General features: G+C 41.2%; 1 protein-coding gene across 3 annotated transcripts in view; it reads right to left on the bottom strand.

Annotated features, from left to right (window-relative positions):
- Positions 1-27,320, bottom strand: part of LOC132981932 (protein diaphanous homolog 1-like) — a 96,201-nt gene that overhangs the window by 14,710 nt on the left and 54,171 nt on the right. For all 3 annotated transcript variants that reach the window (XM_061048075.1, XM_061048072.1, XM_061048073.1), the window contains 8 exons: positions 4,592-4,685; positions 4,363-4,457; positions 4,053-4,154; positions 3,339-3,578; positions 2,455-2,584; positions 2,149-2,272; positions 1,843-2,008; positions 1,291-1,423 (listed from right to left, as the gene is read on the bottom strand). In XM_061048075.1, the coding sequence (XP_060904058.1) occupies positions 1,291-1,423; positions 1,843-2,008; positions 2,149-2,272; positions 2,455-2,584; positions 3,339-3,578; positions 4,053-4,154; positions 4,363-4,457; positions 4,592-4,685 (1,084 nt within the window). The remainder of the gene's footprint in view (positions 1-1,290; positions 1,424-1,842; positions 2,009-2,148; positions 2,273-2,454; positions 2,585-3,338; positions 3,579-4,052; positions 4,155-4,362; positions 4,458-4,591; positions 4,686-27,320) is intronic.

The raw sequence follows: 27,320 nt of genomic DNA, 5'->3' as shown, positions 1-27,320 counted from the left end.
CTGGACTACAAGAGCAGTCAAATATGCCACCTGTATGTAAATGATCCCCAGCCTCTCAATGCACAAACATACACACATCTTTCAAGCATGTGCAATGTTCCATTCGTGCATGCCTCTAGAGACTGAACACGAAATCTGATTACCTTTCTTTCCCACCACAAAATGTCTGCTCCATACTTTTAACAACAAGACAAAATATTCTAAGGACACCCTCAGTGCTCCCTGTTTCTTTAAGTGCCCTTTAAAAGAACGGCACACAAACAGGGGGAGGGAAGGGGAAAAAGAAGACGGAGTGATGGAACAAAAGCAAGAAAGAGAGGAGTGGAGAAGCCAGCTGGACCATGGAGCAGTAGGAGAAAGGCTAGAAAGACTTTTTGTAAAATGTTCACATAACAGATACACTGATACACATTTTTGCACGCGCACACACACACACACACACACACACACACACACACACACACATTGCAGAAACACTTTAAACACGAGGGTTCTTCAAAACATCAGCAACAGAGGCATTCACAATAATAGGACACAGCAGCTTTTAAGCACATGTACATAAAAATAAACAAAACGAGCTAGAGTGTAGAGCTGTAGTGCATTTTGACAGGGGAGCTGTAGAGTCCCAGGAGAACTCGCCTGTAGCCAGAGAGAGGAGGAATGCACTGAATCTAGGTCACAGTCTGAGAGAAGAGGGAAAAGTGCCTCTTCATAAATGTAAGTCTGCCAGGCAGGATTTGAGTGTTAAAAGTGTGTATAAGGGGATGAGAGTGAGACTGTGTGTGTGTGTGTTACACAGGACAATATGCTTCTGGACATTTTTACAAGTATAACAGCATCTTATTGAAGAGTGGAAATGTGTTTTTGGTGATAAAGAGATTTAGAACTTCTTTCAGTTTGCTATTATGGAAACAAATCCCTCGTTCCCCAGAGGAGTGAAAAAAGGTCCAGAGGCTTCTTGAGTGTATCCTCCTTGTCCTCACTTTCTGTGCAGCTTATTGTCACTCACTTACTTCCAAACACAGGTCATCAGCATAAGATTAACTCTGGTCTATAAATTCTAATGGGTTGCTCTTTTAGGCCCACATACAAAACACAAAACACACAAAACACACACACACACACACACACACACACACACACACACACAGACACACACACACACACCCCACAGAAGCGTGGACTCTGACTGCCCCCAACTGGAGTCTGAGGGAAATACAAACTGGGAAACATGGAGGATTTCTCTCTCCTTCACACAAACGTAAACAGATATGTTTGAGCAATAGTGACCTGCATTGATGTCAAGCAGCTGGTTCTTCTTGAGTTTCTCCTCCTTTTGCTTCTCTTCCTTTTCCCTGGCGAGCTTGGCCCTCTTGATCTTCTCTTCAGCCTCCTTCCTCTTCTGATTCTCCTTCACTGCTTGCTGGTGGGTGAAGATGAGAGTATAAGAAAAGGAAAAGCATGAAGTACATGTTTGAGGGATTCGTGAGGGAATCTTAGTGAGATAAGGAAAGTATAAAAATCAAGGAGACAGATGTTTTTATGTGTGTATGTAAACAGAACTTTAAAACCAGTTGATGGCAGTTATCCACAGTAACTGGTAAAACAAGTTATCTCCAGGAAGGACCCTCCCAAAAAATACAATTACAGTTGATGTATAAACTGACAATATAGTGGAGTGCCTCTTATTCATTATTATGTCAATACAAACAGGTGCAGCCTCCCGGTTTGTCTTTCATCTTTGTCTACTTTGAAGGGGTCAGTTAGGACTGAAAACAACACCTGTGCTCTTTTTCAACAGATCTGACATGAGTTAGTACATTTCCATCCACACAAACACACCTGGAACATATTTTTAAAGGTGTTGAGGTCGCCAAAGAACTCCTCCACAGAGATTTTTTTCGGGTCAAAGACATAGTATTCTCCCAGGTCATTAAATTGCTTGTCCATATTTTTATGCAGCAGATCCAGCTTCTCATACTGTTCACTGGCGCTCCCAACAAAACTGTGGACACATCTTGTTAAGGAACATAGCAGCAGAGTATCTGTACAAATCTAGAATTCATAAAAAAACAAAACAAAAAAAAAAGAGACTTTGAAGGCATTTGCTGAAAATTCATTAAATATGTAACTGAATAAATGGATATGGACATCTTCTCCACAAACAGGTCCTTGTCACTTTGTGGAGGAGGAAATGTTTCCAAATCTTTTTCCAGGCTCTTCATCTGACGGCCCATCATCTCCAGGTTCTTCTGAAGTGTCTCTGCAGAAACTGCAGGGTACATAACGGAGGCATTAATGACGCGAAGGGCCTACGTTCATACACCTTTATTCATCTACAACAAGAGTGCACTGTATGCCATCAACATGAATTTGAAGTGTAACCAGAGATCATGATGGATGACCTCTTGTAGGGAAAGAGATGCATATTGATCACTTAGATGTTCTATGTACCTCTGCTGGCTTTTTCCACATGGATGAGCTCGTCTGCAAAGCCCATGACATCAGGATACTGTTCCTGGCACACATCAGCGAGGAAATGGAGCAGTGTCTGCTTCAGATCAGCTGATTTGGTGTCACGCAGCTGTTTGGACAGAGCATTGGTTTAAAAAGTGAACACTGAATAGTCATAGGCAATCGATCAAAGGTTTTTAAAAGGATGCCAGTGTTGTCAGTCATTTACACATTTGATAGTTACTTTAAATACATGTGCCAATTAAGTCAATCTGGTCTATGCATTTTTTCTGCTTATTACAATATTGCAAAAAATAAGAGTACATTGGACGCTGAATAGCCTAATGGTTATGTCATGCGCCCCATGTACAGAGGTTATGGACCTCAAAGCTGGTGGCCTGGATTCTATTCCAACCCTCAGCCCTTTGCTGCACATCATTCCCCTCTCTCTCATCCCAGTTTCTATCTCTATCCACTTTCCTATAAAGCTTCTATCGAAAAAAAACAAACAAAGGGGAAATCTATTGCATGTTATTGTCTAATTACATATGGACTCATGTCAGGTATCTCTCTCTCTTCACCCACCTTTATAAAGGGAAGAATGTGGCATGGGAAGAGATTTGTTTTTTTTAGATTTAGATTTAATATTCTGTTCACTCTGTAAATGAAGCCATAATATGGACAGAGAAATGATTGGACGTTATCTCCCTGTGATCACAGTACAGGCAGGGCACTGGTTATTTAACAGCCTTAATGCTATGAGACTCATATTTCATGTCAGTGTGTCCACTCTTGTCCTCTTTTATATCATAAAAACTAAAGGTTTTTCAAGCATATTCATTCAGTTCTTATTGTGTCTGTGTTATGATAACACTTCATTTCACCTTGCATAGGTACGATATCGAGAAGCCGAACGCCTTTCCATTGCGGGAGCCTGAATTCATGTAGTTCCCTACAAGCAGGATGATCTCTAGCAGCTTAGAGAAGGTCTGGCTCTTCCTGAGCTCTTCACAGGCTGCTGTCACGGACACTATATCTGGCTTGATGTTGTTCAGCTGCTCCTCAAACTGCAGCTTAAACGAGATGGCCTGAAGCCGTGGCATCAACTTCTTCACGCTGGACATCTGGAAAAAAAAAGCAGAGGGACAAGGGATTGAAGACCCATTACAAAAAAGTTTGCTACACATACATCACCACATACATCATGTCTGTGTGTATGTGTGTGTGTGTGTGTGTGTGTGTGTGTGTGTGTATATGTGTCTGTGTGTGTGTGTGTGTGTGTGTGAGAATTAGGGGATTTTATCTATTACTCACATATTCCACTGCTGAACAAAGAAGCCTGTGTGTAACAGCCTGAGGATTTGCTGTGTCTAATATATTCATCACGGTATGACTCTATTTCAGTAGTTTAATATTTTCGCTACTTCATCTGCCTTTACACTGATTTCCTCACTATATTAGTGGTTAGTCATCTCCAAGTCAGGTGGAAATCCAGACTGTACAGATTTGACCAAAACAATTAAGGTTTTAATTTTTTAATTTTTACTGTATTTCATTTGTGTGTGTGTGTGTGTGTGTGTGTGTGTGTGATTCCTCACCACTACTCCAAACTGCTCAGCCTCAGCCAGATCCTCATATTCGTCCTTCATCTCTCCCAGGACACTCAGCTGCTCTGGTGCTGGCAGCTGTTTGATCAGGTTCTACATGGCAATCAAAGGAAAATATCAATGACTAACAGTTTCGGTGTGTTTGGTATCTCTTGTAAAAACATGATTCATTTTAAGGTAACCTATTTTTTTTTAAAGAAGAACACCATAGTTTTCCCAGCACCTTTATCTGTGAGACCATTCATGATTTGGTGCATGCACACAAACATGTATACCAACAGGACAGATCTGAGCATTGTACCTGAACCATTGACTCTGTTAGGATCTTCTCATTAACCTCCAAGAGGGCGTTCTTGATCTCTTCGTAAGGGAGACGAAACGATCCGAGGAAAATGGCTGAATGAGTAAACAAAATAAAAAGTGATTATCCAAATAGGATTCAGTGTAAAACTTTTTCTTACAATAAAGTCGAACATTAAATGCATGGAAAGATGGTATTGGTATGTGGGTATCAATATGTTCAGACTTACACAGGTTCTGTGAACTTTTGGAGTCAATAACCTTAAGCTCCTTCACTTTCTTCTTCTGCACCAGCTTCTTGTCATCCGCACCATCCTGGTCCTTCTTGGCTGGAGAGGAGGAAAGAGAATGGCGGAAATGATGGTTACATTCAGGAAGGACAGAAGAAAGAGGACCCTTGCTTAGAAATCACAGTAAAGCAGCTGCAGTTAAAGCAGAATGATTTGATGGGTGGGGGACATATGTGATGGCTGAAAGCTGACATACTTGGCACAGCCTTCACTGTATCACTCTCTTCCAACTGTATGGTGTCATGAAGGTGTTAGGGTTATTGTATCAGTGGCCTAAGGTAAGACTGAACTCTAGGAAATGGCTTTATCACCAGGGGAAATGTGTCCCTGGTGTGTGTAGGCCTGGTAAATATGGTTGGACGTTTGTTAGCTGCAAGACATTTAAAGTTTGCAGTGAGCTTACTCACACACACATACACAGTTTATAAAAACACTTTGCATTTATTGTTCTGACAAGGTCAGGATTGTGACTGTAAGGATCTGTCAGTGTGTGGGGGTGAATGTGCACCGGATGAGAATACGGAGTGAAAGATGAACAAGCACATAGCAGCCCACCATGTGCACGGACACATCTGATCTAAGATCAGCAGAGTACTGGATGTCACTGTTGTTCGTTTGTTTCTGCAAATAATACCTAACCACTCATTGTCAAGTTAACATTTGTCTGAAAGAACAGAACAAACACTTTTCATCAGTGTTGGTGCTTAAATCTTTTGTAAAAAAAAAAAAAAAAAAGGTTGGAAGTGGGCATGTACATTTACTGGTTTCAAATTGTGCAAATTCAAATGGTGAAAGATTTATTTTATTACTAATATCATTTAAAGATATTCTATGAACACTGGTTTAAAAATAAATAACTAGAGACTGTCTTGTGCTGAGGTGAAGTATGAAGGGTATATTACATACAGTATTTCTATCATTCAATTATGTATTAAAAAAAGTAAATACGGATTTAATTGAAAGAAGGGAACTTTAGTTGATATATTAATAACAATGGAACAGGTATTAAGACAAGTCTCAGTGAAGGGCCCAGCATGCCACAATCTAAAAACCACAAAAATTCCTGTTTATTAAGTTAAAAAAAAAAAAAAAACACTACTCATCAGCCCTTTGTACATTTGTATAACTTAAACTTTGCTGAACACTTTGATTGTCACTGATCTAATTCTCTGTGTGTCCATTGCTTATGTAAAGGCCAGACACTAACAGGAAACAAGAATCACCGTCTGGAAATTGGGTGCCAGTACAGTGTCAGTGTGTACAGTAATAGCACACTGTCCCTCTTTTTAAAGTGCTGTTTGAAACAAACAATACAAAATAAAAAAGAATCCCCTGTGCTGAGCAGCTCACCTGTTTCCTCTGCCTGGTGATGACCTCATGTAATGATGTCAGAAGCTAAAATAAAGTGTCTCACGACAACAGATGAGTCTTTCTGGACCGATACAATGGTAACCATTTTAAAATACAAAATACTAAATGTGGAAATAGACAAAGTTAGAACTGTTCAACTGTTTGTATTAACTTGACATCAATATATAGGTTAACCCCATCACAGCTTTCTTTGCTGCACATTTCACTTGCTCACTGTCATTCCAACTTTTTTATACAAGTCCACATTCAAGTTCATTCAAACAGCAACACTGTAAGTATTCTCAACAGAGACAGTCAACATAACAACTCACTCATCCGTCTCTCCATCCCTCCATATGTGCAGTCAAACAGTTCTTTGTCTCTGTTTGAGAGGCCAATGTGTCGGCAGTCTGTTAACGAGTCCAGGCCTCTTAATGAGCCGCTCATCTCATTCATTTAGAACATACACATGCACACAAAACAGACAGTCAGCCAGAGCACTGTGGCCTCAATAAGTCCCATTGTTTCACTCAGGGTTGGATTCAGCTCAGTGAAACTCCTCTCCCAGAATCACAATCATTGACGTCTTAAGTCAGACTCAAACTTCAAGCCATGCGGACCTCTTTTTTTTTAACACTTTACCTCTCCTGTTTGCGTATCATTTGTGTTAGATAGTATAATCAGCTGTGTATCACCACCATGAATCAGCAACACTATTGTGTGTCCCACACTGAAGCTATAGTCCCTGCTGAGAGCAGGAAAGCATAGCAGGAAGTCAACTATTACACACGCACACACAGGCAGGAAAAGCCATCAGGACATCTGACAGGAAACGACACGGATATCTTCACCAAACACATAAACAAAGCCAGTCACAGCTGAAAGGCTCAGAAGTGACAAGGATCTATAAATCAACATCTCAGGACAGAGTCAAAAACGTGGAGCCTGATCAAAATCATTCATTTACTCAAACATTTAAAGTGAACTGAGACAGAGATGTAGTGATGTTTTATTTACTACCACAAACAGTGTAAGCTTTAACCTATTCAAATCTCTGTCCTCACATTGCTACAATAATGAACAAGCAAACTTGTAAAGAACAAACAGGCACACTGACACATCTATATATAATAGATGAAGGTCTAATCTGAACAGTATATGATAAGTGTTAAGGGTTTTTCCTACACAGTTACAGTTAGTAGTACAGCACCTGGTGAATTTCTAACTGCAGTCACAGCTCTATGTGGATATGGTGGCAGCGCTGTATCTGAAACAATCCAGTGCGGTGCTAAACAACAAAAGAAGAAGAAAAGTGATAGAGGAAGATGTTAAACGTTTTCTTTGAGAGCGTTTGTGTTTTCTTCACTACACTGCTGTACATACATGCCCTACACAAATATCCGACGACCATTACATTTTCTCTGACAATGATTATTAAAATCAATCATAATCAATCAATTTATCAATCAAGTTATATAATATAATATAACACCTATGCAAATTTCTGAAAGTGTGTTCAGTCTGCATAGGGATCGTTCATTTTAGACAGCTGTGACTGTTAGAGACTCCAGACTGCAGCGTTTTTTTATTTTTATAAACTTCACTGACAGACCTGAGAGTCACACAGAGAAACACAAGGCTTCATGATTAAATGTTCTGTTTTTGTTTTGTGTCAGCGCTTCAGTCCATATGCATATATGCTCTCTGTCTCCCTTTCTCTCTCTCTCTCTGTCATGGTCAGAGTATAATTCATATAAATATTTTTGTTAAATATTCAGTGTCATCACGTCTTGGTTACAGCGATGTGAATCAGAATCAGTTTAATTGGAATGTTACTTTGGTTAACTGTGCTCTCTATGTACAAAAGCATAACATTAAATAAACACAAATAAGCACAGACTAATATGTACAAGACTAAGTAAGATATGTGTCATGTGATTGAAAAGCTTCGACATGCCGACATATTGTAGAAATACCATAGAAGAAAAACTTAACGATAAAAACAAGTAGGATAGCAAAACCCATGTTCGGAGGCTGTAACCCTCGAGGCGGGTAGTCCGGGTGCAGGTCCGACCTGTGGTACTATCCACTGTACTGTCTCTACAATCAAAGCATAAAGAAGCCCAAAAATAAACCTTTAACAACTGGATAATTAATGAGGTGAAGAATTAACTTCTCTCTGTGTCCTTCATGTTCATCATCAGACTACATGTGAATGAGAACACTTTAAATCTGATAGAATGTGAAATCTAACATCCAGGCAGGAAGTAAGATAATTATTATTTACATGAAATAATGTACCTTTACAAAAACAAGAATAAATAAAGAATTTTTGCCAAAATAGTGTACAAAAAAACACCAGAATACAAGAATTACAGTGTTTGATGCTCAACAATTCCAGGGGGAGGATAACCAGACTTAATTTAATCCAACACCTTGGTTTTAACCGTGGATTTTAAAACATTAGGATTTATGTCGTATTGATTTTAATTTTGAACAGGGCACATGAGTTTGTATAATACATTAGGTTTCACCTATCTTCAATTATAGAATTATTAGAATCCCTAATGTTGCTCGTCAAAGTGTGGAGCCAGTATGCACAGTACATCTGCACATGTATAAGGTAGAAAAGGTACCACCACCGCCTCATTTTAAACCAACAAAAACCCTGTATTATCTCAAAGAATAAGAATCCTGTTAGCTAACAAGATGAGAAACCTAGTTAAGGCATTGTGTCACTAGGTCAGTGTGTGTGTGTGTGTGTGTGTGTGCGTGTTGATCTTGGAGGGATGGAGCTGGGAAGGGAGCATGTGTGTGTGTGTGTGTGTGTGCGTGTGCAGCCACACTATTACAGCTACAGTGGCAGCTGCGCTCTAGCCAATAGAAGCAGGCTTAGCTATGTTGACATCATGGCTGATTCATAAAATGGGGTCTGGTGTGGAGATTGTAAAATGGCTGCTTGGTGGTTTCCACATGCTGAGCCCATTTTATTTATAAGCCAATGGCACCTCTAGTGGTGAGCATGTAGCACTGCACCCTGTAACACTTAGTCACTGTGGGGGAGGAGAGGAGATGACAGAGGCAGAACACATGTGAGAGTACACACACACACACACACACACACACACACACACACACACACACACACACACACACACACACACACACACACACACACACACACACACACACACACACACACACACACACACACACACACACACACACACACACACACACACACACACACACACACACACACACACACACAAACTTGTGGAGTGCTGACATCTTAACATCCACATGTTTTATTATCCCAGCTGCCTTTTTGTTTTAAATCACACAAAGATGGCTTCTTATATGGAAACAAATCACTACCACCACACACACACACACAGGCACACACAAACACACACTCTTTTCCCGGAATAACTCCCCCTCGTCTCCCCAACAGCTGCCTGGCACTGAGAGATGATGAAAAAAGAGGGGGGGAGGTTATGTCTGTGTGTTTGCCTGTGCACACGGACATGCATGTGTGTGTTGAAAGGAAAAACTAAATACTTCAATTTCTTTCTTCTGTTTTCAATTAAGTGGGGAAAAAGAAATAAAATTAATAGATGAAGGGGGGAAGAGGGCGAAAGGCGAAAGGGGGGGGGGGGGGGGGGGGGGGCACATGATCATGAGGAGCCAAATCATTTGGAGGTCCCTGTCAATATGTAACTAAGTGTGTGCATGTGTGCACGTCTGTCTGTCTCTGACTGCACAAAGAGGAGTCTGTTTATCAGTCAGCAGACCTGAGTGTGTCCTTCAGCGCTCCCCCTTCTCTCATTCTCTCACTCCTTAAAAGGAGAAAATGTGTGGTTAAGAAGGTGATGGGTAGCCAAGCTTTAAAAAGTAAGACATAAAAAGAGTAAGAAAGTTCATACACAAAGAGTTGAAAGTGAGAAACAAAGAGAGTAAACTTTATCCCTGAATACTCTGAACACAAAGAATAGTTCTAGCTCCCTCCCAGAAAGCAAAGCCTGTTTTTCTTTTCTATCTCTTTTTCTGCCTTTTCATTCTGTCTATTCATTCACTCATCACCACTCCCTGCTTGTGGAGCGCTGCAGTTTATTTTTAACCCACTAAGAGCTTTCAGATGATGTGCTCCATTGTATATCTGTAGCCCCCAAAGTGTTTTTTCTTTGGCCCTCTTGTGGCAAGATAGGAGAAAAGTATAACATTAACTTTATATAACTTCAAACTAAGTTTTTTCCATTCAGCATTCCAGGGCTGGAGACAGTCTTAACTGGAACAGACGAGTGGGTTTCTAGTTTCAACATTAATATCTACAGGCGGAGCAGTTCTTAGGAAAAAGTGCTGGGGGTTGCGCAACAGAAAGAACCACACACACAGAGACACAAACACATATTTTGCCAAGATTTAACATCAACAATGCTAAATACGGAAATATGGTGCTTTTAGTATAAGATGGCTTACTTTATGGATGTAAAAATGTATTAGTACTACAGGGGAAATGAGGCAAAAAAGAAAAAGAAAAAGGAGGGGGGGGGGGAATAAAGTCCTTTGTCTAAAGTAAGCAAAGGCCAAAACTACAGCAGACAGAAGGACAGCTGTAGCCTTGGTCCCTTTAAACTTTAAATGTCCAACATTCTGTCACTTTCTTTACAAGTGTGTGCGTCTGTGTGTGTGTGTGTATGTCACAACGTAGGCAAGTTTGACAGAAGAAGAATAAGGGGGTTTCCACGGTAACCTTGAGTCTGAAAGAGCCCCTTCATCCTGTTTTTCAATGTGAAAGGAAATGGGGAGAAAAAAATCCTGACTGTGTGTGTGTGTGTGTGTGTGTGTGTGTGGTTGTGTGAAAAGGACCAGATGGCAGGGTGGGGCAGTGAGGAGGGGGGACTGGGCAGGATGTGGGAGGGCCAGGATGCTTGGGGAGGGCTTGAGGGAGGGGCTTAGACAGTGCTCACTTGCGCACCCCTGGTGCATGATTAGTGTAACTGCAGCTCATATTTTGGAAAATATCACTACATTTGTTTAAAAACATTTAAAAAAGTAACATAACTGGTTACATATAGAGAATCAGAAGTACACAGATGTATGATCTCCTTATGACACTTGGACTGCTGGCCAAACTTCTAAATTTAGACTCACAATGAAGTTTTTAAACAGCTTTTTTTAATAAATCAAGCCTAAATATGAATACAATTGTTAGATTTTTTTTATTAGTCTTAAGAAATTCACAAATACAAATCTAATGACTTGCACTATAATATATATTCATAGATCACAAATAAATGCCATTTAGCTTTGAGTAACATGGCATCTTTTACGACTTATTTAGGGTCAAACTGATGCTTCTACAGATAGATGATAAAAGTATAAATGTGTTGTATGATGTGTTTGCCTCAGGTTATCTGGATGAAACTAGTGTTTAAATGTTTGAAATGTGTTTTTTCTTTTTTTTTTTACATTTGGATGGTGGATAACTTCAATTGACCTAAAATTTGAACAACTGCAAAAACCTCCCAAAGACTTTCAAACCCAACTCCATTAGTTACTGTTGATGATTACCTTAAAAAGATATTTAAAAAAAACCATTGAAATATCTTTTTTAATTGCCTTTAATTAAAAAAAAAACATTCATAGAGTTTAATGTTTTCATTTGATCTAAATGTTTTGACTAAAGGAGGTAAAAAGTGTGGGTCCTTCATCGAGCTTAAGGTTATCTGTGGAGTCACAGTGCCCTCCACTGGTGAATATAGTGTACTGCTGCTGGATGGAACAAGGCAGGCAAAGCCCAACACCTGGATACACTGTTTATTACCTTCACAGTCCCTCTTATGTGAAAGATCGAGAAAGAGGAAAACTAGAAGTAAAAATGTGATTGATTGTGTGTTTATGTGACAGCGAAGGGGGGACAAAAGTGGGGACACAGAGGTGGGAAGAATGAGAGGAAGTGTGTAGAAATAGTGGGTCCGTGTGTGTGTCGGTGTTGTTCTCTCAGGGCCATTCTGACCTCTCCCTGCTCTTCTGGCCATGAAGGTCTTCAGCGATGACGCACACAAGGCATGTAACAGCATCACTGATGAGACACACATACACACACTGGGAGTATGCCGCCCGAATTACTGATAGGGTGCACTACAGTCGACACACCGACACAGCATTACCTTGAACTTGAATTTGCACTTGCTGAAACCACACAAACAGCCCATAAATCCCCATAGCAAATAACAGAGGACACCGTCAGACACCCCCATCACACACACACAGACACACACACACGCACACACACAGAAGCGCACACGCAGACAAGGAGAGGTGAGCTGCTATGGTGTGCTTATTAAATCAGTCCTATATCAGCCAGTCTCCTTGGGACAGCAGAAAAGATTTACTACAGCAATTACACCGGCTAATTACAAGGAAGAGAGATAGAGGGAGAGAGAGAGAGAGAGCTACAGAGTGTAAAGGAGAAAAGGAAATCAAATCAAAAGAGGAGAGAGCAAATAAAGGTGTGAAAACTGAGACGATGAGCAAATAAAAGGGAGGAGAGATAGAGAGAAGTTAGTTTAAAGGACAAAGACGATGCAGAAGTGACCTTGAGCCAGCCACAACACCTGAGCCTTTAATGGGGTACATGGAGACAACAGAGAGACACCACGGTTGAATGTTTGAACTCACAAAGCAGCTGTGTCTGTCTGCGTGTGTGTGAGTGTGTGTATGTTTGTGCAGCTGAACGGCTAACTGAGTGACTCACTGAGCATGTAGGTAGTTTTTCCTGTAGTACTCTGGTAGTCTGTGTGGTGCTTTGGTGTTTGTTATTCACACTGTGAATGTCCTTGACGCTGCACTGGCCTTCACAGCACAGTACTCCCTCTACGGGGAGGAGAGAGGATTACAGTGCCTTGCATTAGTCTTCACCGTGCTTTGGACTCATCTACATTTAGCAACCTGGAATTTAAACGGACATAATTTGGCTCTTTAATATTAGATTGACATAACATGCTTTGAAAGTAGAAAATATTTTTGAATGTCATAAAAATGAATTTAAAAAAGGACTGAAGAAGACATGCATGCTCAACTATTCAAATGGTAAATGGACTTGAGCTTGTATCGCACTTTTCAAATCTTCTGACTACTCAAAGCGCTTTTACACCGCAGGTCACACCTACCCATTCACACACTGATGGCAGACGCTGCTATTTAAAATGCTTTGCCCAAGGACAGCTGTATAGCTGCAGGAGCTGGGGATCAAACCCCAAACTTGAGATTGAGAGACAACGGACTACCACTGAAACACAGCTCCCCCAGTGAGCCACAGCCACCCCCTCAAGTAAATACAGCTGCAAGTCTTTTGGAATCTACAAGTTTATGCACTCCTGCAGATTGAATTCTTGTCCATTCTTTTTCACAAAATACCTTAAGCTCAGCCTGACAGGATGGAGACTGTCGGTTTACAGCAATTTTAAAGTCTCACCACAGTTTCTCAAAAGGCTTGACGTCTGGGCTTTGACGGGGGCTTTAAGACGTGAACATTCTTTGCATTAAGCCTTGTCAGTGTAGCTCTGGCTGTCTGACTGTAAAGCTACGGTCATGGTCCTGCAGGAAGGTGGACATCTACCTCAGTCTCGAAGGTTCTATTCTTAAAGCCTGAAAAAGTATTGCCATGTATTCGACTCTACTGTGTCTTGTCCTCAATCCTGACCAGTCTCTCAGTACCTGCTGATGAAAAGCATCTCAACAGAATGCACTACTATTACTGCAGTGTGCTACAGTGATTTTAAACTAGAGGCAAAAGTTCAAGTTTCATCCCATCCAATCAGAGTCCATTCCAGAGAATGTCTGCTGATTCTCCCATATGGTTTGTGGGGAACTTTTTTTTCTTAATTTAATGAACCACTCTCTACTTGCTACGGTTTCATAAAGGCCAGATTTGTGGAGTGCACAACCAATAAATGTCCTGTGGACAGATGGTCACACCTGAGCTTGTGGATCTGTCAGGCTCTTTCTTTCTTCCCACTCCTCTGTGTAGACGCACTGCTTGGTTTTGCTGGATTGTTTTCTTGCCATATTCTGTCCATTTCTTTTAGATTGATTAAATGGTTTGATTGATCAAACATTAAACCTCACCCTCCTTTGTGCTTGTTCCAAGCTTTATCCCCATCTTGTTTGGTGAGCTCCTTGATGATGTTTGTGTTTGTTCAAAGATGTTCTCTAACAAACTGAGTCCTTCACAGAAGAGGTCTATTTAAATTAAGATTAAACTGCAAAAAGAGGACTTTATAAATCAATTATATGACTTCTGAAGGCAATTACCTGGACCTGATCTTCGTTAGGGGTCTCACTTTTTAGATTTGTAGTTGAAAATATATGTGAACACTATGTTAAAATCCACCCTCCTTAAAAATGATGGACTATATTAGTGTCAATCAATTTAAAGAACAACAACAACAAACAATAAATCAATTTCAATTGGGGTCTATAACACAATAAAATGTGGAGAAGTCCAAAGCGGGAGGGTTCTTATGGGAAGCTCTGTACATCACTCTCCAGTATGCTGGGGTTCAGTCTTCACTGGTCCTGGTTCTACCAGTGAAGTAGAATTTTTGGATGCCTCAATGTGTGTTTGTGTGTTTGTGTGTGTGTGTGTGTGTCTGTCTGTGTGAGAGCGAGAGAGATTGACAGATGAGATTCCTACAGACAGATCTGTGAAGGTCTGACAATCCCTCATACTGTATTTGAATATAGCCTATCAGAGCTGCAGTTAAGAACAGCCAATAACTCTATACTTCTGAGTTCCCATTAGGGAAATATAGTTTGCACGCCCACCTTACCTACATTGAACATGGGCAGTGGACTCAGGTCACACAGTTAAATGGTACTCTCTCTATGTAATGCCAGCTGCCTGCCGACTTGAATGACATTTCCCTGCTTGTCAAATCTACTGTCCACCTTGATGGTGTCTATGACATATTCACAACCATGCAGAAAGTCTCATTTACATCAGCACAGAGGTAGAAATGAAAACTTATAAATTGGGTTTCTATCTCATTTAAAAAGTTATATGAACTGTAACACACATGCACCCCATGAGGCCCACTTTGCTCTGGGCAAAAAGGATTAGGTACTTGGCTCCTGTCAGCCCTCAAATATTCATTATTACCTTATGGAAAGATAGCAGACAGGGAGCGAGTGGGAGCAAGAAAGAGCAAGAAAAAGGGAGAGTGCAAAGAAAGAGCATGAGTAAGTGATGGAGAGGCACTTTATGAATACAAGCAGTTCTGACTTATGCAAAGCAAAATAGATGAAAGGAGGAGAGAGAAAAATGAAGGTCTACACGGTGTCATGCCACAGAGGACAGTTAAAAGCTCGTCGCAGGGACGGAGCACACACTCATCCGCTGTTAATCCCTCAGTCTCTGTCCTCTCGTCTCCAACCATCCATCCCTTCACTCGTCTTTATCTCTGCTTCAGTGATGAGGACAAAGGAAAGCACTCACTCATTTTTTCCCCTCCCTCCACAGCTCTAGTCCCCCTCCTTCTCCTTTTCTTGGTCTCTTCAGGCAAGAATTGCAGGCCTGATTAGCAATTGTGACTTGACCGCATGGTGGAAAGATTGGCACACATGCACATACACACAGGAGCATGTACACACATATATGTATACACATACACTCAGAGTATGTGGCAAAGAGGAGGATGAGGGCCAGTTTTGCTAGGTCTAATTACCCCTTGAGCATGGCCAAGAGCCAGTGAGTGGGCTAGAGAGGAGGAGGGAGTTTTGCCTTTTTTAATGTCAGCCATCGCTTGCAGGACACAAACACATGCACACGCACAGACTTGAGTAAGTGTGTCTGACCAAAGGCAAAACAAATTCTTGTGCTTGTCACAGTTTTTTTTTCTTTTGCAGCCAACATGTTAATATGACCAAGTCAAGGAAACCAGAGAAGAGAGGAAAAAGAAAGGGAAGAGGAGACATGAGGAGCAGAGCTCGAGGAGAGATAAAGGGGATGAGTAACAAAGTGGAGCAATTGCTATGGGAGGAAGCATTGTGGGGAAGAGACTTTGGAGAAAAAAGGATGAGAGATAAGGATGAGAAGAAAGATTGTGTGATACAGTAAACAGAATAAGAAGAAGGAAGAAAGAAATGAGAAGCCAATTTCACAAAGACTTCGCCTCAATTATAATGATTAGCTGACTTAACGGACGCACATTTATCTCCATATTCATACCAACACAAAGAAATCATACTAAGTGTGTTTTAATGATTGGAAAACTAGTTCAGTCATCGGGCAATCCATAATGCTGAAAAAAAGGCGAACACTTCTTTGCATACGTGTGTATGAAGCTTTCTCTTTGTTGCAAAGCTTTGGGAAAACTACTGCAGGTGTTTGAAATACTTCAATAACACTGGATCATAGTCAAACTAAGTAGCTGGAGGGAGATGACAACCATGATCTGGCAACCTCCACCTTTGCGTGGGAATCTGGGGAAAAGTCTCTCTCATAAAAGACCCATTGGTGTGCTGCAGGCTTTCTAGTTTGTAAAATCACTTTTACCCCCTCCCCTCCAAAAAAAAACACAACCACGTCTCAAATAAACTCAACAAGAGGAATAGATATTTAAACAGGGAGACAGACGCGCAAATCCTCTTCTGGAACATCTGTCTGCTGGCCTCTCTGGGGAATTGGCTGTAGTTGGGGATAGACAAAGGGACACACATGCATACACACACACAAAAAAACACATACAAAAAAAGTACACACCTAATCCCACCATGCGCTTAGTGAGCCATCAGGGGACATGTTGCCAATCAGACAGCTATGTGCGCCTGGGCAAATGAAAACAATCAAGGCACAATGTGGCTGAGAGACTGGCACGTGTTTGTGCAAGTGTTGGTGTGTATGTGTGTGGGTGTTGTTGTGTGATTGAGTTCACTGATTCATGCACACATACTGCCAACCAGAGACTAGCCTCTGTGCTCACTCCATGCATTCCTAGGGGGAACTGTGTATGGAGAGATTTCTGGTCCTCGTGTAACTTTAAATGATTGATGTAAGAGTGGCATATTCAGGAATCAATGTTTTAGGATACACTGCTGACATATGTATATTTTGAACATATAGTTGGACAAAAGCTTCTCCAAAATGAATGAAATAAAGTGATAATATTAGCCCTACAGAGCTACTTCCATATTCAATCTGCAGGCTGACCTGGATGGGATGTCTTTTTTATTTAAACAGCTAGAACACTGATATCCAAAATATCTAAAATACAACAATAGCACAAGCTGCACTACAACTACATTTTTCCTTTAATTCAATAAAATGCTCCCAAAATATTGTAAAAAAAAAAAAAGGACTGTGGAGTATTTTCTCCACTCTACCTGTTGTTTGTACTGTGCACCAGTGACCTAGCATGTGTGTGTGTGTATGTCTTGCTAGCTATTGCTCCTCTCCCCGTCTTGTCTCTTCTCACGGCTCAGTGAGTGTGTCAGTCTGCATTGGCCCTCTTTCAGGAGCTACTGAGAGATGGCAGCACCATTAAAATTTAACCCACTATCTCACCACTCTCCACACACTGACAAGAGATGGAGAGAGAATAGCAGAGATAGCCAGGCAGGCGTACAAGGACGTACAGGCATGTATCTAACAACAGATAGGCACACACATACAAAACCGCACATACACACACTCCCAAGGAGTGAGTTAGATGTGATAGCGAGAGATGGGAAGCGACAGAGCGAAAGATCCTACACAGATGGAAAGTAAAGAATAAGATGGAACAGATTACAGCTTGTAAACCACACACGTACGCACACATCTGGTGCATGGACGGCTGTGGAAATGAGAGGCATCAATTCAACAGGGGAAATGGAAAATGTCTACGGGCCTTACGTGCTATCAGTCTACACTAATCCTCTCTCTAAATCTACACTTTCTTGTACTTTCTCCCTTGTCTGCTCTGGATTCTCAGTCATTCACAAGCAATCCTTCTTTTAGACCCCCCCTCCACCTCCATTCTAAATCTATCAATCTTCTCCGTTCAATATTTTTGATGCATAGTTTTTTCATTTTTCTGTTCTCTCTCTCCCTCTCTTTTCTTTCTCTTCCTGTCCTTTCCTGCGCCAGTGGAGTGTGGGACAGCAGGCAGTGCTGGGAGGCCTATGGTCTCTTAATTAAGAAGCAAGGCGGAACGAGGCCACATTTAACAAGGACACTCACACACAGACATTTGCATTGCGTTACTTGTAAGGACCTTCAATGTCTACAGGCTCTACATGTAACCATCCACACACTGACTGATTAGACCTGATTCAAACTTTAACCTTTAGTGTCATGTCTTCACTTTGTAGTAATGCTGTCACTCAGGAGGTCTAACACTGAAACTCTGCCTTTAGAAAGAAAGGAGGAGAAGAATACAAACAAACACACATACATACATGTATACAAACTCTCACAAAGACAGAGTGGCAGAAACTGTTAAAGGCCATGCTGCTCGTAACACAAACAAACACACACACACAATTTCCTCCTTTCACACATCACAACACCTAATCAGAGGCTGAGGACCTGGGTTGAAATCTGCAGGGCTAGGACTCAATCAGCTAGTGCAATCAGACACAGGACACACACACACTCACCCACATTCACTCACAAAGCTACAATTACATACAGAGACGACCCACACGTAATAAGCCCTGAGATGATGGGCGAAATGAAGGCCATTACATTATTCAGTCTACCTCATCACCACTGTAACCAACACACATACACACACAGAGGAGTCGGGATGGAAGAAGCTATTTTGAGAGCGTGTGCGTCCGTTCTCTTCGAAGGTGACTTTGGGCAGGCTGGAGTGGTAATTGGGTACACATACAAATGCCTTTTTCTTCTTCTACCCCACGTTCTCTTTTCAAAGTCTTTCTTTTTTCTCTCCCTTCTTTTCCTCCCACTATGGCCCCCCTCTTTCCCTCACTGCAGCCCCCGAACGTGATTACATTTCTGACATGAGTAAGGGATGAAAAGTGCGAGCAGTTGAACGAAGAAGTGAGAGGGACTTATTATTAACTCTAAAAACAATGAAGAGTAGAAATCTTGCTCGTGATTGAAAAACAAAAAACTAAACGTGGACACACACACATTAGCATTTCCCCCTGCACACAAAAACACACACCTGTATATACATATATATCATTTACTTTACAGGGGAGCAAGGCAAAGCGGAGGAAAATTGCACAAAATGTCACTCAGACTGTCATACTGATCTTTTCTGTTAAGACGCACGCAGACACACACACACATACACAGTGCAATGGCCATCTCATTTCCTCAGACGAATGACATTTTCTGTCCCTCTCCCTTTCTCTAACTCTCTTTCTGCACGCCGTCACTGTGGTGGCTAAATTAGCATTCCTTCCCCTCCTTTTTTTCTCCCTCCCTCGACGGCTAGACAAGAGGTGAGGACCACAGGGACGGAAGAAAGGAGAGAGAAAGAGAAACAAGAAGAAAGATGAGAACAAAAGATATTAAGAGAAAGAGGAAAAAAAGCCTGAGAGAGGGAGGTGAAGACAAAGAAACAAGCAGAGAGTGGAGTGTGACAGGCAGAGGGAGAGGGAGAGGGATGGGGAGACAAAGAGAGGGATGCAATAAGAGAGAGAGAGAAAGAAAAACAGAGCAATTGGACAGGATGCTCACTTGTGGGGAGAATGAAGGGGGAAAATATACCCTCAAGGGATTTTTATCACCATGACAACCGTCTCCTGTCTCCTTTGCTGTCCAGTTGCACGATGAACTCCTTGTACTTTATTGGACCACAGCATGGAGGGAACATCTCAACGACACCATAGATAATTAATATATGGTTGAATAATTATTTGGTGACAAGTTCTAACACTTTCAATAGATGTGTGTTTTAATTCTAATTCTTGAATGTAATTCATTTGAATTAATAATAATAATAGCTTGGATTTATATAGCGCCTTTCAAGAAACCCAAGGACGCTTAAACAATATGAATATTAAACCTCCATGAATTAACAGCTGGGCATTTATTTGTGAGCTTACTTTGTTTACCGTGCACGTGGGGGGGGGGGGGGCTTGTTTCTACAGGGACAGGGTAGAGGGCCCACAGAGTATAATTAAAAGCCAGAGACACAGAGTCCTTGGGAAAGACTGCAGCAAGAACTTTATGGGGAGAGGGGAGAAACTGAAGAAGGGAGGAACAGAAAAAAGGGGGAACTGACCTTTAAATAACAGAGTAAGACAGAGAAATGGTGAGAGATGAAAGAGGTGTAATAGAGGATGTGATATTGGGAGATGGACTGAATAATATTATGCTGAATTGAATGCGGCAAAAGAAGACCAAAAAAAATGAGAAAATGAGCAGACAAGGAAACAGGAATGAGATGTTTGTGAGGGAAGGCAAGAGGAAAAAGAGCGAGACAAAAAACAAGGGAGGGACAAAGACAGTGAGAAAGAGTGGGGACGACAGAATCCTAATCAGAAATCTGAAGAACAAAATAATAAGGCTGGCTGACAGCAAATGTCAGCTCAGGGAGGGTAGCAGATGGAGAGAGAGAGACCGACAGAGAGACACAGAAAGAAAGGAAGAGGGAGGAGAGGAGAAGAGGAGGAAAGAAACAATCAGAAGGAGAGCGGTGGGGTTGGAGTGATGGAGACACTTCCCCATCACTGCTCCCACCACCAGGAAAGAATACAATCTTTCTGATGCTCAGAAGCAACACATCACCAGGAAAGATATTCCCCATCTCCCACTGGAGGGAAACAGAGCCACCAGGTCAGGCGGGTGAATCCTCATATGATTGTGTATACGTGTGTGCGGAAATGTGTGTGCTTGTACACTAACGAATTCACTGCCTGGCTGGGAAATGTTGCCCTTGAGCCAACCTTGACTACTGTTTCTCCCTAGCAAAGCTTAACTTTAAATCCCAAATCAAAAAGATCTCTCTCTCTCTCTCTCTCTCTCTTTCTCCTTCCCATGTTGCATTACCATGTATTGACAGTGAGGCAGGATCTTGACTGTCTATCACAATGCTCTTTGAGCTTTTCTATAGCTGTTCAGTATTTCTGCAGCATTTTTCAAAGACGCAGAGCAAATATCAAGAAGAAGCAGTCCAATGGATGTAAATAAGATCCTCAATTAAAGGGGATTCTTTATTTTCAGATGTAACAGAAATATTGCCAAGTCTACAATGGACAGAGAGAGGCAAAATGTACAGGAAAAGTTTGAAGAACATTATTAGCCAACTATTACGCTGGGGAATAAAGAAATGTAATCTGTCTGTTGCTGGGCAACAATTTAATTATTTGTGTGATGAAAGTGAATGATCTTTGGCCACAGGCTTTAAAATTTAAACATCTAGCAGTGTCAAAAAGTCAGGCAAAAGCCAGCAGTGAGTTAGATAATATATGCATTCTGTTAAGGTGAACATGAGCAATGTGAATCTTAAAAGGGAATCCAACTCTAATGAGTCAAACAGTTCGTTTAAGTTAACCTGAGGTCAAGAGGGGAGAGCTAGGTTATACAAAAATGAATCTCATAGATTCCATTACAGCTCTGCACATTAAGTTTGTGTCAGCTGCCCTTTTGTTAAAACGGTCAAAATGCAGACGAGGGTATGAATGTATTATCGACTGCTGAGCTCACTCTTGCAAGGGGCGCTGTACCCCTTAAATCTATTTGGATATTTTTATACCCGTGCATCCTCTCACATTTTGTATAAGGATACTAATTTTTTGTAAGTTGTTGCTGATTTCCTGCACAAGAAGACAAGTCAGTGTTTGTTCTATTAAAGCTTAAAAGATGATGGCCAATAGAGTAAACCTCAGTCTGTGTCAGACTGTTACTTATTTCACTTCACAAAGTCCAGGAGCTTGGAGTATATTACAACGGAGGTCCCACCATTTTTAGAAAGGTTAAAAGCAGCTCTTTAGGTAATAGTCAAGTCAACTGGTGTCAGATAATAAACAGTGATCGGACTCTCACAGTTAATTATAAGCAGAGCTGGGGACTCTTCTTGTTCTTATTATTATTTGTTTGGCTTTTGAAGAAAGACAGGACAGTGGATAGAGTGGGAAATCGGGGAGAGAGAGAGAGAGAGGAGCTTCAGGTTGGATTCAAACCTGGGCCGCCCTCTTTGAGGACTGTAGCCTCTGTACTGTACATTGGGCACATGCAAACTGACCACTAGGCCACTGGCACCCATCATGAGCTATTCCAACATTAAGTTGTGACTAAAATGTTTTGATGTTTTAAAAATGAGCACATGAGAGGGGTGTTTGATGGACTCAACAGAATCGTATTACTACATATAAAACCATCAACCCACAGTCACAGGACAGACGAGCGCTCAGGTTCTACTGCTTGTTAATCACTTCTTATTTCTCTCTTTTAACCTCACTATTTTGTGTGTATAAGACATAAATCAGACTTATAACCTCAGGCATGAAAAAGTGGAGACATTTTTATTTGTTGTTTTTGATTGAATGAGGATGGGTAACTCTTACCAGTTTTGTAAGCACATGGTTTATTGTTCATTTTGCGTAGATTTTTTTCACAAAATGTTTTCCTAATTATAAACATATCCAGTGACAAACAAATCTTGTTCTATGTTAAATATCATAAATGAAGATAACGAAGTGTAATCTTAAGAGATTCACACATATTGCACAGGGACAATATATCGACTCAGATGATTGTAAATACTAAGAAATGTTTAGCTGCAGGTAATATCTGAGAATAGTCACAGTTTTGTCTCTACATGCAAAACGTTTGTGTGGAAATGTTGAGAAGTTTCCTTTAGATATTTGTTCATGTTTTAGCTGAATGCTTTGACACAGATCACTGATATATTCATGGAGTAAATCTGCTACTTTTAACATCTTTTTTTAACTCAAACTATTTATGATATATTAAATGACATCCTGGCATGCTGTTGCATCACTACTCAAAACTCATTCACATTTCCCTCGACACTAAACATACTATAAATCCAACTTTTAAATCAACTACTGTAAATATGAGGAGCACCTGGATATCTTTATCCAAATGTAATAACTGTTCAATACATCTTCCCATTTGGGTTATACTTGAAGTATTACATGTGAACGTTATTGAGAACATTAGTTGGGTTTGGCAATCTTGACAATTATCTAAACTTCCCCAGGGATAATAGAAGAGATTCTGTCATGAGCTGTATCTGTATAAGAAGGTCAAAAAGACAAAGAGGTTATCAACTTCTTAAAAACTGTCCCTGTTTTTCCCCCATAAACTGCAGTTCCCCCATCATACCTCAACCGTCCTCCTCAGAAAGGACATCCTCCCAATCACTTGTTCTCCATTTCCTCCCTCCCTTTACCCCTCTCTCGCTACACCCAGTGAGTAATGGCAGGAGCAAAGGATAGTGGCAGAGAGCTATAAAAGTGTAATTTGCTCCATTTTCCTTGGGAAACCAAATTCACTTTCTGTCCTGTGTTACAATCTGTTAACATTCAGATGGCCGGCATTGCAGACAGCGCATTACCCGCCTACACTCGCTGCTAATGACCCTCACACAGATTGCACACATACAAACAATTGCAAGCAAGGAGAGCAAGGACACAAGCTATAGGTGTATCAAAAGTACAGAGTGTATTTGTGAACACTTACATGCGCACACACCACACATAGACTCATATTCTGGTTGTAATGGATTTAGAAAGGGCAAAAAGAGGAAGTAGGGAATAAGAGAGAGATTATAGAGAGAAAAGGTAGATGGGATGAAACTCTGTGCAGAGAGGCTAAGTAGGTTTCTCTGAATCTTATTAAATAACTTGTGTAATCTCACTTTTCGCTCCTGAAGAATTAAGAAAGAAGCTCTTTCTGCTGCCCCACCCGGCCTCTCTCCTCCTCTAATTCTCTCTAAGGCTAGTTCCTCTGTTCTTTCTCTAGCACTTCTTCCCATTCCTTCTTCTCCTTGGTATAAATCTCCAAAACTCCTTTTCTATTCCAACATGTCTTTGTTTCCGTGTTCACTTTCTCCATGCCTGTCGCTCTTCTTTCTCACTTGTTCGCCAAATTCTCTCCCACACTCTCATCTCATCATCCCATCCTCACAGCAATCCGTCCTCTCGTTCTCTATCCCTCTCCTCCATTTCCACCACTCCTCTCTCAGGGAGCTAATAGCCTCCTCCTTTGTTCTTGGAGAACAGCAGGGAACAATGGCGGAGTGAGGCTCGTCGTTGTGGCAACAGGCATGAGACAAGAGAGAGAGGGAGGGAGACAAAGAAGAAAGGCAGAGAGAGAAAGGGCAAGCACAGAGGGGATGCTGGTTGTTAGCCGGGCGGCAGGGAAGTGAGCGCTGGCTAATTACACTCGTTTCTATGCACACCGCAATTAAACTCTGATGCACACACATACACCGCCCGCGCTCAGAATATCCAACGCCAGCCACACATACACACACTCATGAGCACACACTTTCTCTCTGCAACATCAGAGAGAAAGAGCAAGCAAGAGAGGAGGTGGCAGAGAAGCAGAGAGGGGGAGTCTGGGAAGGGGAAAAAAAGAAATGACAAGAAAAGACTGAGGCTATTTTAAATCAATGCCACTGTTCTCTCAAGTAGCACAGCAAAAGTTCATTAAACTTCTGGCTCAAACACAAGCAGCTTTATCAAATCTATTTTAATTCTGCAAGTTGACATTAAGGTATGATGGGGCTCAATGAACTGGTCCTACCCACACATTTCTCCACCTTCATCTAAAAGTCAAACAGCACACACTAGCAGCCCAACAGTTGCTGTGTGGTCACCAGTTGGCCTCGGATTCAAAATTGTATTATATTAATTTCCTGCCTCTCTTTTATCAGTTGCATTCCTCCCACTCTTCATTTTTTATCCAGCTAATCAGCTCATCTGCCTCCATGTCTCCACAGGATGATCTCCCCCTCTCTCCAGGGATGAAGAGCTTTAAACTTCACACAAATTAACAACTGAGGAATAATGGAGGGAGTGAAGGAGAGGTTGGTTTAACTGTGAGAGAGAAAGAGTGTGAGAGGTTGAAATAGGGAGAATTGCATCCAGGCCACACCACCCTGTAGATGTTATCCTCTGTCCCATAAACACCCATTCCCAACTTCCTACATGCTTCCATGCATGCCTTAACACTATTTTCCATTAACACGCGTCTCAGGGAAAACATGTGTTCCATGCTGTCTGCCTAGTCTATTCTATTATTCATGCGGTTTAATGTGTGCTCAAAGTGTGTGCATGCATGTGTCGTTAAGAGTGCTGGAAGCCCGTGTTAGAGAACAGGAACGTGTTACTTCATGAAGATCAGATGATGTGCTGGTCAGATTGAGCTTTCAGTGTTAACAGCAAAAAAATAAGCAAAAGATTGTGTATATCTATGCGTGAGCACACATCAATATGCTCACTAAAAGAAGCACTTTTCAACATACACACACACACACACACACACACACACACACACACACACACACACACACACACACACACACACACACACACACACACACACACACACACACACACACACACACACACACACACACACACACACACACACACACACACACACACACACACACACACACACACACACACACACACACACAACTGTTGGCTGCCAATGAGGCAGATGAGGAGTGAAAGGAGTCACATTAAACAGCCAAACTTGTCCTGTTTCGCTTGCATAGCCCCAGTCCATTTTCATAATGCATTAAAACCACTGCTGAGAAGAGACATGGGAAGAAGAGGAGGGGGTAGAAAGGAATGGAGACACAGCGAGAAGGAGAAGAGATGGAAAAGAGGGGAAGGGGGACAAGAAACATTTTAAAGTAATCTTAGGCTTACGGATGTATGGGGGTGCAAGGAAACAAGATAAGGATGAAGGAAGTGGAGGAGTAAGAAAAGAGAGCTCGTCTCAAAGGAAAGATATGGGAATAGAAAGTGTCTGATACAGGCACAGAGATTAAGGAGGTGGATAAAAGAAGATGGGATGCACTGATAAAACAAGTTAGGATGATGGGGAGAGATGGGGAACATGATTTAGTCACAAACTTTGATTGTGTGTGTTATGAATGCTTTATGGTGTGTGTGTGTGTGTGTGTGTGTGTGTGTGTGTGTTGTTGTTGTTGTACAGTGGCAAGGGGCAGAAGGTTCTCTGTTTCAGCACCAGCAGGCTGATGAGAGTTTGGGGCCAAACAGCCTGGAGGCAGAGCTGGCCTTGTTACTCTCTCTTTTCTCTCTCTCTCTCTCTCTCTCTCACACACACACACACACAGACACACAATCTCAATTCAAACCAACAAATAAGACCAGTGTTAGAAGCCAAGTATTTTGAACACTGAACCCCAGAACTATTAAAAAAAAAAAAAAAAAAAGTAGGGATATCAAAATGTTAAGTGTTAAGTGTTCCAATACTTTAAGGCCAATATAAAGCATTGCAGCCCAGGAGGCACCATTGCATTACACGTTTTACATCAATATCGTTATCATGAACCATGTGATGTATAGGATTTCTATATTTTGATTATCCTGCTGAGAATCAACACTCAATTTAGGAACCATTTGCCCTTTTCAAAGGAGTTGTAGTTCCCACAGTTGCTCTATTATCTCAAGACAAGTAAACAAACCTTACTCTTTGTTATAACATATTGAATGGTGCAGGTAAAAAACTTCACTCTGTTATATTATTTAACACATATTTGTTTTAGTTTGACTAAAGTAAAGTGTCTGTATGTTATCTGATCAGCACAACATCTCGCAGTTGAACTAAGTCAAACATCTGGCAGGCTTAAAGGACTGTACAGTGTTTTTGGAGTAGGTGATCTTGGGGCCAAAGGTTGAGTCAAGTTTGATTACAGGAACATCAGATGACCAGAAAAACTCATGCATGTGACAATACATTAGCCATGAAAATGTAAAACTTGCTCGGAGTAGGCCTACATAATATTGCATAAACTAACTATAGAGTTATTAAGCTATATGCTAACCTTTTATCTCTTTGACGTAGTTTGATATATTATAATCATGCAAACTGCTGTGAAGCAGCAAGTGTGATGCACAACTGACCTCGAGAAACTTTCTCACTCACACAAACTCCATTTATCTGTACATCAGTTTTGATATTTTTTTTCCAAGTTTTGATTTTCTGAAAACTTCTGATATTTCATGGATATATTAATGAAGTGGAGAAAACTTTTTCAACCCATTTTTCACTAGGATTGCTAAAAAGACACTGCATGAAACTAAATGTCGGGCAACTTATCAAAAATAAGTTAAGTGTTGGGTTCTT

Source organism: Labrus mixtus, chromosome 10 (assembly GCF_963584025.1).
Source record: "Labrus mixtus chromosome 10, fLabMix1.1, whole genome shotgun sequence".
Lineage (NCBI taxonomy): Eukaryota > Metazoa > Chordata > Actinopteri > Labriformes > Labridae > Labrus > Labrus mixtus.
This window is presented reverse-complemented; position numbering and strand designations above follow the sequence as displayed.